This window comes from Mercenaria mercenaria, chromosome 12, assembly GCF_021730395.1.
Source record: "Mercenaria mercenaria strain notata chromosome 12, MADL_Memer_1, whole genome shotgun sequence".
NCBI classification, from domain to species: domain Eukaryota; kingdom Metazoa; phylum Mollusca; class Bivalvia; order Venerida; family Veneridae; genus Mercenaria; species Mercenaria mercenaria.
Genome location: NC_069372.1, coordinates 22,065,941 through 22,081,591, shown reverse-complemented (window position 1 = coordinate 22,081,591; position 15,651 = coordinate 22,065,941). Strand labels below are relative to the sequence as shown.

The 15,651-nt window shown below is 33.8% G+C and overlaps 2 protein-coding genes and 1 long non-coding RNA gene across 4 annotated transcripts in view; 2 read left to right on the top strand and 1 right to left on the bottom strand.

Annotated features, from left to right (window-relative positions):
- The window catches only part of LOC123533745 (uncharacterized), a 31,271-nt gene extending 29,522 nt beyond the window's left edge, over positions 1–1,749 (bottom strand). The window contains exon 1 of the mRNA XM_045315576.2: positions 1,558–1,749. Coding sequence (XP_045171511.2) covers positions 1,558–1,686 — 129 coding nt within the window. The 5' untranslated portion in view covers positions 1,687–1,749. The remainder of the gene's footprint in view (positions 1–1,557) is intronic.
- A 572-nt stretch (positions 1,750–2,321) lies between these two features.
- LOC128547107 (uncharacterized) lies at positions 2,322–2,934 on the top strand. Its single transcript, XR_008366320.1, has 2 exons — positions 2,322–2,620; positions 2,894–2,934. It is a non-coding gene; the product is annotated as an uncharacterized LOC128547107 (long non-coding RNA).
- Positions 2,935–9,411: 6,477 nt separating this feature from the next.
- The window catches only part of LOC123534537 (palmitoyltransferase ZDHHC8-like), a 36,806-nt gene continuing 30,566 nt past the window's right edge, over positions 9,412–15,651 (top strand). For both annotated transcript variants that reach the window (XM_045316826.2, XM_045316825.2), the window contains exons 1-3: positions 9,412–9,609; positions 14,353–14,471; positions 15,062–15,219. In XM_045316826.2, the coding sequence (XP_045172761.1) occupies positions 9,518–9,609; positions 14,353–14,471; positions 15,062–15,219 (369 nt within the window). In that variant the 5' untranslated portion in view covers positions 9,412–9,517. The remainder of the gene's footprint in view (positions 9,610–14,352; positions 14,472–15,061; positions 15,220–15,651) is intronic.

Genomic DNA, 15,651 nt, shown 5'->3' with positions numbered 1-15,651 from the left:
AGAGCGCTGTTATAATACATTGAAATATTTTGGTTATAGATTAGAAACAAATATTATCAAAAGTGACAAACATTTAGTATTACTTCTAATATATCATATCTATTTATGAAAATACAAACTTCAACAAATTTAGACCCGCAATTAAGAAAATACAAGACTATTTTGTGTAACTTTGGCGCGAAAAAAGTCCGTTTCAGCGGACGCGGTCTGAATAAATTGTAATATTTTGATTATAACTTGGAAAAATAATTTATCCAAGGTGACAAATATTTATTTTACATCTTACCTATAATATCTATTTACGAAAATACATATAACTTTTTCATTGAAGTTCCATTTAAGAAAATAAAAGTCCATTTCGTAGGATCGAGGCGGTCTTAATAAATTGTAATATTTTAGTTATAAATTGGAAAAAAAAAATATCAAAAGTGACCCATACTTTAACCTATCATATCTTCTTATGAAAATACAAATTTCACCAAAATTAAACCCGCAGTTAAGAGAATAAAAGTCCATTTCGTAGAAGTTTGGCGCGAAAATGTCCATTTCGGAGGACGCGGCCTTACTAACTTGTAATAATTTGGTTATAAGTTACAAAAATAATGTATAAAAGGTGACCAATATTTAGTATTACCTTTAACCTATCATATCTTCTTATGAAAATACAAAAATCATCAAAATTAAACCCATAATTAAGAAAATAAAAGTCCATTTCGTTTAATTTTGGCACGAAAATGTCCATTTCGGACGACGTGGTCTTAATAAATTGTAATATTTTGGTTAAAAATTAGAAAAATATATTATCATAAGTGTCCAACATTTAGTATTACCTCTATCTATCATACCGTTTTATAAAAATGCATATTTCATGAAAATTAAACCTATAATTACGAAAATAAAAGTCCATTTTGTAGAATTTTTGCACGAAAATGTCCATTTCGGAGGACGCGGTCTTAATAAATTGCAATATTTTGGTTATAAATTAAAAAAATGATTTTTCAAAGGTGATCAATATTTAGCTTTACCTATTATCAATCATATCTATGGAAGAAAATACATATAACTTTTTCATTAAAGTCACAATTAAGAAAATAAAAGTCCATTTCGTAGACGTAAAGTCCATTTTGCGAAATGGAGTCCATTTCGCACTCTATCCCTACCCTAAATATACATACAAATCAGCAAAACTATCTTAAAACAGCAAAAACCCTAAAAGATATAATCATTTGGGAATTTTAAATTCAACTTTGGGAAAAAAACATACTTTTTTGCATTGGGATTACCTCCTTTTACAGGAGGTAGAATTATAGCAGAAAAAAGCCCTGGAGGCATTGCCAGATCCGTACCCGCAGACACTTATAAATTTGACAAAGTCCAACAGTTACTGATTTTATGAGACCATCTTGTTGTTATAATGAATAATGGACCTCTGAATAAACTTATTTTTCTTTCTTTTTCTTAATGAAGCTTGTTTTTCTTGAAAAATGTGGGCATCTCTGTGATTTTTAAATTTTTCTAGGTTCGGTCGAGGACTACTCAAGTGCTGTGGTTCACTACCTGAAAAAGTTTCTCGAGAGCTGGGACATACGCTGTCGAAGGGATTTTTGTGGATGACCTTCTTCGTGTAGATATATCTGGAACATTTTCAGGACTCGAACTTGAGCTGTGCGAATGATGTTGCCCCATTTTTGTGTTTAAAATTTATTTTTGTTGTTGTTGTTGTTTGTCATGTTACTACCGGAAGTTCGATAAAGATGACTAAAAACCCGCGATCGGGACCCGGATCTGGGATAGTCTGGATTTCCGTGATTTGACTAATATTTATCGTTTTTGGAATTCTTAACATATATATCGTCATAGCCCTCTCGGCCAATCCGTCCGCTAAGTTCGATAATTGGCCCAGAGTGCTAAGACGCTTTCCTACGGAGGTGAAGGCCCCGGGTTCGATTCCTTGCTACTCTCATTGCGGTGTGTCTTTGGGCAAGGCACTTTATCACGATTGCCTCAGTAGACTCAGCTGTAAATTGGTACCAGCAAATTGCTGGGATAAGGTATAATTGGTTTTAACTGTTCTTAACATAGGGTCGCTCAAAAGCTCTACAGAGAGCAGTGGACACAGTGGTCGAGAGGGCTAAGACGCTTTCCTACGAAGGTTAAGGCCCCTGGTTCGAATCCTGGCTACTCTCATTGCGGTGTGTCTTTGGGCAAGGCACTTTATCACGATTACCTCAGTCGACCCAGCTGCAAATGGGTACCAGCAAATTGCTGGTGGTAAGGTATAATTGTTTTTAACTGTTCTTGAATTAGGGTCGCTCAAAGGAGGCAGTAAACAGTTTTGAGCCGTTAGTGTCGAATTGGCCGGGGTGAAATTTACAAATAAGAGGCAATTTATGGGATGAAGTGCATATTTGAACTTCTAAATTATAATAATTGCTAGAATTGAAGTTTCAGCGGCTAGAATTGAGTTTCACTTATTTAAAAAAAATCAGTTGAGTAGCCTTGATCTTGATAGTATGACGTAATGACTTGCAGGAGCGTATACATGCTTCCTCTGAGCTAGCTTAAAGTGGGGTTGTCATTTTAGCAGGGACCTCAGGAAAACTGGAACAGTGAAGAAACGGTACGGATGGCACATATATTTGAGCTTATTTTCAGATTTTACAGTGTTACTGGAGTATGGAACAGTGTAGCAGTTGGGGCTATAATTTTCAGGAAATTTTCTGCAGCGATTTAAAAATTGGCAAATTTAGCTTTCTTCGTCATCAGTTTCCGCGACCGGGAGAGCACAAAATTCAGGTCTTGTAAACAGAAAACTAGATATTAGAGATGTATTGTAGATGGTTTGTAACGATAGACATACAGTGATGTTAATGTTGCAATGTCTTTATTTTAGGTGTGTGGTTACAGACTTTTGTGTGAGGTTTTGAAAGTTAGGTAGGCGACTCTAGGCTGAGGAGCTCAGAAAACTGTTTACTGCCTCCAAAAGGTCTACAGAACTTATGTTAAATAAAATTTACCTTTACCTTTAGAGCTTATGTCCATTGTTTCATAAAGCGATGGTAAATAAAATTTACCTTTATCTTTACCTTTACTGACCTTTATATCACTTTACATTCAACAACTTTCGATTGAAATGCTCTTAATTATAATTGGCGTATATGTTCCATTATCTGTCCAGTTTGCCAGGAAACCACATATTGTAAAAAGAATTACTTACAGTATCAGTTTGTGCAAAAGTAAAGGTAAAGATAAATGTTATTTCATCTTTTTCAAATTTTATAACTTACAAAAATACATTCCTATAAATCAATCTTTAATGCCAAAATAACGGGGACTAACACCATTCCATCTCTCACTCCCCCTATATTCCCTGTATTCCTCTTGTATTATTGATAATGATAAAATTTCACTTTTTTTCAAATTACACCACTTACAAAATTACATTCTTACAAAATAATTCGTACTGAGAAAGATGGGGGATTAATATCAAGCCAAAGAGTACCTGTGGTATGAACCTGAAATTGAAAAAAGCAATCAAATAGCTAAAGACAATATGCAGAACTATGAGTCAGCCACATCAACTCAAGGTCAAGGTCACAACTCGAGGTCAAAGGTTTGAGCCTTCCGTTTCGTGTATTCTCTGTATCTCCTAAACCCCTTGAAGGATAATCATGAAATTTAGGTCAAATAATCACCCCATCAAGATGATGTGCAGAACCCATGAGTCAGCCATGTTGGCTCAAGGTCAAGGTCACAACTCAAGGTCAACTGTTTGAACCTTCCATTTCGTGACCGCTCTATATCTCCTAAATCCCTTTAAGGATAATCGTGAAACTTGAGTCAAATGATCACCTCATCAAGACGATGCGCAGAACTCATAAGTCAGCCATGTTGGCTCAAGGTCAAGGTCACAACTCGGGATCAAAGGTGTGAGCCTTCCATTTTGTGTCCGTTCTGTATCTCCTTAACACCTTGAAGGATTTTCATGAAACCTGGGTCAAATGATCACCTCATCAAGACGATGTGCAGAACCCATGAGCTAGCCATGTCGGCTCAAGATCAAGATCACAAAGGTTTGAGCCTTCCATTTTGTGTCCACTCTCCTAAACCCCTTGAAGGATTTTCATTAAACTTGGGTCAAATGGTTACCACATCAAGAACTCATGATTCAGCTATGTCAACTCAAGGTCAAGGTCACAACTCAAGGACAAAGGTTTGAGCTCTATCTCTCCTAAACCCCTTGAAGGGCTTTCATGAAACTTTGGTAAAATGATCACCTCATCAAGATGATGTGCAGAATTCATGAGTCAGTCATGTCAGTTCAATGTCAAGGTCACAGCTCAACGTCAAAGGTTTACCCTTTCACTATCCATAACAGTGGCGAGGGATTTAGCTCTCTTTCAGACTGCCTTTTTTCTTATGTAAAGGCGTTACTTGCGCTATTTTCAAATTTTCTGGAATATTGATGTTTCAAAAGACTTATTCACCATAGAGGTATATATATAATATGGCTTGAGACAGTTTGCTTTGATAATTTAAGTAACTTTGGGAGATACCATCAATGCCAGTGGCTTTTTTATACTTAATTTATCTATTTGTTTATCTGTAAAAGAAGATTCAACTGGGTTAAAGCAAAGTTCTGATTAAACATTATTATTTTATTTTATTGATGTTATACTAAGGTGATTTTCATTTACAGGTATTGTGTTATTTCCAATATCTTGGGCGACATTTACAAAGAACTGATTAAAATATTACATACTTCTTGTTGATCTGTAATTATGTTTCCTTCCACACTTAAAATAGTATATTTTTGAGTTGCGTTTCCCTTATTTGTTAAAAAAGGTTTTACAGTAGGCCAAAAGTTAGAAGATTTACAACCCCAACATAACGGTCAATCAAATATTTATTCATGGATTTTCTCCTGATACTAGTATCCAAATTTCTCTGCTTTCTAAAATTTTCCGAGTTTTTAGATGTTTTGTTTTTATAGATCAGGTCGACATGACGTCACATCCGGAGCAGTCGATTATGCAAATTACCTTGGAGGTGAAAGCAGGACCTCGCAATTCGTAGCGAATTAACTAGCGGTGTGGGTTGTAATGTTTTTATTTTCAAATAAAACAAATCAAGAGTCATCTTTTTTATTATATGCTTACCCAATGGTACAATCTATATATTTTTCAAAAAAAAAAGTAGGTATTTTTTGTGATAATTGATTTTGTGGCATTTTAAAACGGTCTGGAAAAAGTGACAGATTATGTATTGTCAGCTCTTTGGCGCTACGGATCAGTTATGACTAGCTTATTCAACATTTTCTCTGTTTGCATTATATTACATATTAAATTAAACTAAATATCTGAGAACATAACATTTTTTTTTATTCAACTTCTTTGCTTAAAATCGTAGCAGTTGTTTATTTCATCTTTCAGAGAATCTTTCAAGTGTCTTGAAAAAGAGTTTTTGTTTGTTTGTTTTCTCAAGAAAGAACAGATAAAATAAATAAGTAAATCAATTTTCTGATTTTTTATGTCTTTTTAAAATAAGCTGATTTTCTAAATGTTTTAATGCTCTGAAATAAAATATTTTATATTGTTGCCATTTCCTGAAATATACTTTGTGCGATATATTTCATTTAGTTTATGTAAAATGCTATAATTAAGTATGAAAGTCATTTAAATAAAGTTAAAAACTTATTATATATGTAATCTTATTGCAGGCATTTTTTTATTTTATATTTATTTATTTATTCTTTTTTTTGAAGAAATGTCCTTCCAGCCAAAAATTAGTTTGGTGAATTGATTTTAAAATTTCAAATGAACTATATGTGTATTTTTTCTATGTAGGAGCTCTATTAATCCCTTAGTCAGTTAACATTCAAATAACAATAATGTACATCTTCCAAATATCATAAGACCCTGAAGGCATACATCAAACGGATAAAACAGGAAATTACCATAAGGCCCCGAAGGGGTACATGAGAGGGATGAAACAAACAGGAAATCAATCTATTAATTAGTGATAGTCATTAAGAACTGGTCAAAACTGATTATCATTAATATACCACATACTGATTGGTTTCCATAGTGATCTATAACTTATGACTTGAATGAATGCTTTAATTTTATTATATGTGGAAGCAGTCAATTGTGACAGTCTAACAATTAACAAAAAAATATGGATTTTGAAAACTACGAGGTATGGCTAAAATTATTTTAGACAAAGCGTGCAAATTATCATTCACAGTTTTAAATAATTGACAATTTAATACAAAACAGAGATCAGCATTTTTCAGTATTTTCGTATTTAAGGAAGTCATCAGTTTATTGATACGTCCTGGCTTTTCGTAGAAAAGAAACTAGCATGCAGTTATTACATTGTATTATAATTATCATTTTATCTCCACGTGTAACACAGTAGCTCTAGCTGTCATATTACATTTAAAACAATTGTTTATATATAAAAAACCTTTGTGTTATAAATGCAGTTAAAGATCTTCTATTTTGATCCTGATACGCTTCGAGGGAGAAACAAGAGCTGTCGGATGACAGCGCGCTCGACTATTCGAAGAACTGATTGAAGAATGGGGTCAAAATATTTCCATAGATTTTCAGACTAAACAAAAAAATGGATTAAACAAAAAATGTTCCTGTATTTGTGGATTTCGATTAGTCTTGCACTAAATGGCAATGTGTGACCATGATGGCAAATATGTTAAGTTATATGTTAGGCAAAACATGGACTTATATGAAAAATTTAACTTATCTCCAAGTCCAAAAGGGGCCATAATTCAGTCAAAATAGTTGACAGAGTTATGTACTCTTGCCTACAGATGGAAATCATGTTGATAAACTAGTGTTAAAAGTTTCAAAGCCACAGTTCAAATAGTTTTGACAAAACGCTGACTTGTAAGAAAAACTGAACAAATTTGAAAGTCCAAAAAGGGCCATAATTCAGTCAATATAGTTGTCAGAGTTATGTACTCTTGCCTAGAGATGGAAATCATAATGATAAACAAGTGTTTAAAGTTTAAAAGACATATGTCAAATAGTCTTGACAAAACATGGACATATACAAAACAGAACCAGTTTCCAAGTTCAAAAAGGGCCATAATTCAGCCAAAAAAGAGGAGAGAGTTACGTACTCTTGCCTATTGATAGAGACTATTATACTGAACAAGATATAAAAGTTTCAAAGCCATATGTCAAACACTTTACACAAAATATAAACTGGTACGAAAAACTTAACCAAGATTTCTAAGTCAAAAGGGGCCATAATTCAGTCAAAATGCTTGATGGAGTTATGTTCTCTTGCCTACAACTGGATATTGTGATGGTAAACAAGTGTTGAAAGTTTCAAAGCTTTATCTCAAAAGACTTTGTCAAAATGTGGACTGGTACGAAAAACTTAACCAAGATTTCTAAGTCAAAAAGGGGCCATAATTCAGTCAAAATGCTTGATGGAGTTATGTACTCTTGCCTACAACTGGACATGGTGATGGTAAACAAGTGTTGAAAGTTTCAAAGCTTTATCTCAAAAGACTTTGTCAAAATATGAACTGGTACGAAAAACTTAACCAAGATTTCTAAGTCAAAAGGGGCCATAATTCAGTCAAAATGCTTGACAGAGTTATGTACTCTTGCCTATAACTGGATATTGTGATGGTAAACAAGTGTTGAAAGTTTCAAAGCTTTATCTCAAAAGACTTTGTCAAAATGTGGACTGGTACGAAAAACTTAACCAAGATTTCTAAGTCAAAAAGGGGCCATAATTCAGTCAAAATGCTTGATGGAGTTATGTACTCTTGCCTACAACTGGACATGGTGATGGTAAACAAGTGTTGAAAGTTTCAAAGCTTTATCTCAAAAGACTTTGTCAAAATATGAACTGGTACGAAAAACTTAACCAAGATTTCTAAGTCAAAAGGGGCCATAATTCAGTCAAAATGCTTGACAGAGTTATGTACTCTTGCCTATAACTGGACATGGTGATGGTAAACAAGTGTTGAAAGTTTCAAAGCTTTATCTCAAAAGACTTTGTCAAAATATGAACTGGTACGAAAAACTTAACCAAGATTTCTAAGTCAAAAGGGGCCATAATTCAGTCAAAATGCTTGACAGAGTTATGTACTCTTGCCTATAACTGGACATGGTGATGGTAAACAAGTGTTGAAAGTTTCAAAGCTTTATCTCAAAAGACTTTGTCAAAATGTGGACTGGTACGAAAAACTTAACCAGGGTGTGACGCCGACGCCGACGCCGACGCCGTGGTGAGTAGGATAGCTCTACTTATTCTTCGAATAGTCGAGCTAAAAATCCCTTATCCAGTATTTACGCATTATGTACTATTATGCTTTAAATTATGACACCTTTTATTAAATCTCATACCAATCAGAATTTAGGTAAGAGGTGTTGATTTAATTAAATTTGGCGTTACTGAATCACTTTTGACACCACAGTATAAGCTATCTGGCTTTCAGAACTGTTTTAATGGTAGGCTACAAAATAGAACGAGAAAAGTGAAACGAATGGAGAAACCTAATTAGATGAGCTAGATTTTCTGTTTTATTTATTTGTAAAGACCTCCGATTTTTTAAATTATAATTTTCATTCAGTCCGTCACAAATATGAGACCTTGTAGCTTACATGGATTAATGATGAATATCATGTCTGAAACCTAAAAAAGAAAGATTTCTTTCTCGGGAGTGATTTCTCGAACATCATGCTACATTATAAATTCACTGACTTCTTAATATTGCCCAAAATTTTACTTTAAATAAAGAAAAATAACCAGCACAAAGGAAACATTAAACGCTTTTCAATTACAATTTAGCGTTTGCTGTCACCTCCGCTTGTTGCTACGCAACGCGATACGCTGAAGTGCCCGGATATCCGACCTGATCAATTATATTTATTTAATAACATCCTCTTTTTGTAAACCGCATTTTTATTGTTTTGTTCACAAAAGGAGCTGGTCGTAGTATTACTCTCTTTTTCTTTATAGAAGCATGTAACTTTGACCAAAACGCAACTGCTTTTTAAAATGTCTTTTTGATATAAACTTTTTTTGTTACCAACTATAATTTATGCTTGTCCCAAAATTTTCCCGCAACGGCATGAAAAGGTTTTAAACAGTTTTAAGACTGGTTTCTATGAACTTGTAATGAGAATGAGGCGAGGCTGGGAACCAGTTTAGTAGAGGGTATGCGCATGTCTGTATTTACATATAATGAAATATTCCTGCGCGTAAAATAATAACAAAGTTTTCTTTGTCTTTTTTACTTTGTGGTTCGGTAAAGATATTTCATTTGCATGAAAAAGAAAATATAGACTCAAGCATTATTTGTGTTATTGATTTATTCCTTGTAACCGAATCTTGTGATGAGTGGACTATTTTCTCAGTTTGATATTTAAGTTTGTGTTATACGGTCAATGGATGAAAAAAAAATCCAAATTCGCCGAAACATGATAATTGATCACATTTCCCCCGTTTAACAGCCAACCTTATCCCAAAAATTATGTCAAATTGCGAATGCTCAACACGTATTATTCCAGCAGTATGCGCCTGGTCGATCTTATTAGGGACCAGTGGAGCTTTTATAGCATTTGTGTAAGCAAAAACTTTATTTTCACAGGTGGGTGGGGAACTTGGAGGTAATTTTTAGAGATTTTTTTTTTCAGACGTGTGTATGTGCCTGTAAATCTGTATATGATTTTGTAGGAGTCAACTTAGTTTAGTCCATTATTCTTATTTGAATGTCATTAGAGGAAGTCTGCCCTATCACGAGAGGAAGTGTCTAGTCGTCCGGTGACCGGACGCTTAGCCTGCGTTCTAGTAGTCCGGTAAACGGACGACTAGCATAATTTTCCCCTGGCGATTTTTTAGTCGTCCGGTAATCGATTTCTCAGTGAATAAGCAGTGTTCAGGTTTAATTTTACCTGTTATTTAATTAAGATATCAATACCTATCTGCAAACAGAAATTTGTTCGAATACATACCAAAGTGTATTTTTAATTTTATCGAGACATTTACTGCCTTTTCAGCCGATAAAACAGAAGTTTGCAAAAATCAATAATGACGAAAGTGTACATACTGTTTTGGAATAGGCATAACGCTTTAATTTTAAACTAGGAGAAAGTTTATTATAGGTAAAAATCTTGTTTTTCACAATTGTTTTCCTGATTATTTACATGTACCTATAAAACAGATAAAATGATTATCATGTTTTTTCTTTATGTTCTTCTTTAGTAATTTGTGAACTCTTGATAAAAATAGGAACAACAATGAAAAACTTTGTTATGTGGAATCGGCAACAATGAAAAACTTTGTTATGTGGAATCGGTATCGATTTGGAACATGGACATTGATTTGATAAAAATAATTAATGGAAAATTGCATTGAATAAAATCGGTCCAAAAATACAAGATATTACCATTATAGTCACTGAACAGTTTGTTAGCAACAGTGAATGAATCAGTAATGATGTGTAGGGTGTGGTAGTATGATGATTTGTATAACAATAAATATGGGAACATACAGAAAGAGTTTAAATGTGTATCAGAAAAACTGATATACCATGATCAAATAATTTCGTAGATTTTACAAATAAGTCATGTCATTTAAAGAATCTGCTACAATGTACAGCGAAAAGGAGGTCCATATCATACGAAAATATGTAAAGAATTTACTAGTGAATCATACGTTCGTAGCCATGCAATGTACAAAGAAAAACACCAATTGATGGAGAAATGAAAAAGATTTTTTCCCTTAACATGTTTAAAATGTATACAAATGTTGTATGAATAAGCAACGTTGTGAAATTTTTATCATTATCATGTGTTCTAAGAAACAATACAGGGTTGTTTGAAATGACCTTTACTAGCACAAATTTCCATATGGTCAAGGAATGTGTGTTGTATTTTTCAATGTATGTTATGAAATCAATGGTCCATTTAATCGATCGTGACGGGAACAGCATAAAATTACAAAGACTTACAAAGACGATTGAAGGAAGAATAAAAGATAGGAAAAGTGCTACTTCTTTGCTTATCATGTGTTCAAAGAAACAATACAGGATGTTTGAAATGACCTTTACTAGCACAAATTTTTCCTATGTTCAAGGAATGTGCGTTATATTTTTCAATGTATGTTATGAAATCAATGGTCCATTTAATGGATCTTGACGGGAACAGCATAAACTTACAAAGTGCCTGCTGCACGGTAAATTTAAAAAAAACAACAACATGTAACTGCATTTATTTATTCAAATGCTGCAGTAAAAAGAAATAATCACATAATCAACCCCCCAAAAAAATTGAAAGCCATTTTATGGCTGAAAATTGGCCTTTTTTCATTTGGATTTTTACACTTTTCAAAAAATACTACAGTATTTTGAAATAACAAAATATAAGTTTAATTTGAAAATGAAAGTGCTAATTCTATGTCATATATAACATTTTTTGTTAGTAACAGGTGTATACAAACAAATTTCTGTTTGCAGATAGGTATTGATATCTAAATAAATAACAGGTAAAATTAAACCAGAACACTGCTTATTCACTGAGAAATCGATTACCGGACAACTAGAAAATCGCCAGGGGAAATGCTAGTTCTGGTTACCGGACGACTAGAACGCAGGCTAGGCGTCCGGTTACCGGACAACTAGACACTTCCATCACGAAAATATCTCCGAATCGGTTCCGACGTTAAATTATTTGGACTATTTTAGCACTGTCTTTGTGCTCTCCTCCCAGGCATGAAAAAAGTTGTCATTTGACATTCAACGTTCAGTGTTCTGACATTTTACATTTACATTATCGAAGCTTTTTTTGACGTCTTTTTTCGATGCATTGTAGCATATATTTGATTTATCAAACATTGTTAAGTCCGTTAACTTTGTACCTAGATGAAATGAAATATACAGTGGTAATACTAGTATGGCCAAAAATGTGCACCCCTGCACAAGTGTGTTCATTTGTTACCCACTATATACCTTTGATTACTACATGGTTATTTACTCTAGCTTTGGTTACTGAGGTAAAATTGATTACGGACACCAATGTAAAATACTTTCGTGTTCAGTTTACCTTGAAATTGACCACAGAGTTTTTTCCCAGGATTTTGGTGCGCATTATACATGAACTTTGGTGTGCATTATACACGGGTATCTAAGGTAACCATAACTCACCTAGAGTTTAACATAGTTCTTTACTGATAATATTAACAAGAAATCACAAATGTTCCTATTTTCTCTATCAATGCAGTTTTGTGTGGGTATGAATCACTTGTAGTGATAGCTCTAGTTTCTCCTGTTGTCACTTTCGGATGTTATTTTTTTAGCTCGACTATTCGAAGAATAGGGGAGCTATCCTACTCGCCCCGGCGTGAGTGTCAGCATCACACAAAGTTAAAGTTTGCGTACCACCCCAAATATTTTCAAAGTCCATTGAGATATTGCTTTCAAATTTTGCATACAGCGAACTTGCCCATTCCGAACCAGTTTTTAATTTTTTATCGTTTTACTTCGTCAAGTTTATATTTTAGATATAAATTTCATTTTAAATGCTGGACAAATTAGTCACGATTAAAATAATGTGAAAAGAAATTCGAAACAAAACATTGTTTGTAACAGATTTCTGTAATTGATCAGACTGGTTCTGTGCGTAAACCGGGTCCTACTCGCCTTTTCCGAATCACCACAAATGACCTGAAATGGTTTTCTTACTACTATCCACAACAACATAAAACTACCATCTTGAATCGAAAACTGAAATTATTTTATGTCAGGAATAGAAATAGTCGCATTTAAGGCCAATTAAATGACTAAAACGATAGGCATGACATCCTTCTTTGGCATTATTGAAATATTCTGTTTTAAAACAGACATGTGGGCGGTCTTGTCCTTTATGTGAATTAAATAGCCACATTGTATAATAATACCTCCGCCTTTTTCTTTAACATCTGGCCATGGGTAAAAACAATAACATAAATTAATATTTTGGACACACTGAATCGATATTTTTTCTGCAATCTTTAAACAACATGCAGCAGAACAGAACTGAAAATGTGTGATTTGTAATAGGCACAATGTAAGCCATCTATATTTCCTCTTTAGGCATTTCAATGGACAAATTGTTTTTAATGTGGGATACATGAGTGGAAAGAGCATAAAATTTCCTTCTTTTTAATCTCCCTTCCGTTTCATTTCATTAAAAAACTAGAACACAAGCGCTCTTTGAATCTGACATTTTTATTAACATTCGTCAAATTTCCACATAAGAAAAAATATAGCATTTGGACAATGTTGTAAATATGTATTATGTAAGAATAACTTGAACATTTACCAGCAATTAATTATTAGTTTAATGTATTAGATATAAAACCAAAACATAGCTTACATTTTTTCTTGACGTATGTGCGACGGCTGCTTAAAAACTTGGAAATGAGTCAATTTACAGACTGGTTCGGAATAGGCAAGTTCACTGTTCTTGTTTACCATCATGACCCCAGTCTGTAAAAAGGAGGAGGCAACTCTATCAAGCATTTTGACTGAATTATGGCCCCTTTTCGACTTAGAATATGCTTATTGTAATGTTAAAGTCTTACTTATGAATAGCTTATATTATGCTATCAAGCACTGAGAATAGTCGAGCGTGCTGTTCACTGACAGCTCTTGTTTAGTAAACTCATTCTTACCCAACTCCTGACTTCTTTGTCATTAGGTAAAGATAAAGGAACTTCTGTCAAATCATTTAATATCATGGGCATGAAATTTTCTGGTTTTGGCTAAAATTGATATTTTGTGGATTTCAATCTTTGAAGGTTAAATGAATATGACATTTATTTGTTCTTTGAGGTTTAATTTTGCACATTGTCCTAATCCCGAAATCAATGATTAGTCCCCCATGGATATCTATTTCACAGTATAAGTTTCGCAGTTTGTTAAAACTTTAACACAGCGCAGTTTTTATACGTCCATCTCTAAAAGAGTAGTGCGTATTGTATGTGAACACCCGTTGGCGGTCGGCGTCCAAAAGCATGTGCGCTCTCTAAGTGGAGCAGTTTTCATCTGATCTTCACCAAACTTGCTGACAATGTTTGTGGGCATGATATCTTGGCCAAGTTAGATAACCACCCAAATTGCTCCAGGCACTCTTGGATTATGGCCCTTGAATTACTTGAAATCTGCAAATTTAGCCTTGTCTGCCCTCTAAGTCAAACAGTTTTCATCCAGTCTTCACCAAACTTGGTGACGATGTTTGTGGGCATAATATCTCATGATACATAACTGAATATTAGACAGGCATATTTTGTGAAGTCTGGTCTTGTTTATTCTGTTTTATAATTCAACAGGTTTCCCTACCTGCTGTCAATCAGCATTGGACTACCCATCTATGTTGGCCTTCTCACTCTTTTTGTGATCGCAAACTTCGGACTTGCCACTTTCATGGACCCTGGAATATATCCAAAAGGTAGGTTACATAATTTTTTTTATCTTTTGAATTTTCTTGTATTGATTTCAAATAAGTGTAGACTGACCTGCATGAATACTTTAATACCTATATATATATATATATATAAGTGATATCATTTCCATGTTGTCTCTGTTAATTTTGAATATAAACGAGTCTAAACTCAGTCTGATAAAATTGAGGCTTTATTGTCGAGTGGGTGTTGAGGAGAGTGTGTGTGTGTGTATGAGGGTGTCACCGTGTGGATGGGCCTTTGGTGTAGGTGCAGGATATATAGTTATACTTATAGATAGAATTCCTAAATGTCTGTCTGTTCAGATAACCTTGCATCAAACATTCCAAGATATGTGTATTACTGTTATATATATATGACTAAATGTAGATTTACAGTTAGAAAGGATTGTTTAAATGGATCCTACATGTAACTCCCAGAGTTGATACGTATTAAACAAACTCTTTGTAAACAGAAAGAGTGTTAAGGGTTACCCTTGTTTACTTGACTGATGTCTAGATTATGTATAACATGGCTTAAACAGTGTCTGTCTTTTACTTGGATAGAACTAGTCACCTGATTTTTTATCAATTTACAGCACATGAAGATGAAATTAAAGACGATGATTTCCGGGCGCCACTGTACAAGAATGTTGAAATAAAAGGGATTACAGTTAGAATGAAATGGTGCACAACATGCCAGTTTTATAGACCACCTAGATGCTCACACTGTAGTGTTTGTAACACATGTATAGAGGTAACAATTAGATTTGTAGTAGCCAGAACATTTGATTATATAAATTATTCCCATGAAAACCAGTATTCCTGAAAACATAAAATTTAGTCAGGCTCCCAAATGCATTTTTGTTCAAGAGTCTGATCATTGTTATGTTGATTAATATTTATTGAAGTTTCAAAAGAAGACTCTTACTCTTAGTAACCCACCTCCCGCTTTTCATACAAACGTCTTTTTCTGTTGCCCTTGCAGGACTCGCACTTTTTTGTCATAGCATCACATAATGGAGAATACCATTTCCTTGTATTGTCAAAATTATGCTCTTTTTAAAATTTAACAGAAATTTTATGAAAGTTTTGCATGTAAGCATGTTTCTCAGGAATTACTTGACCAAATGTTTTCAGATTCCTCCAATGTCTTTTGCATCATAGGCTGATTTCACATGGCAAGTTT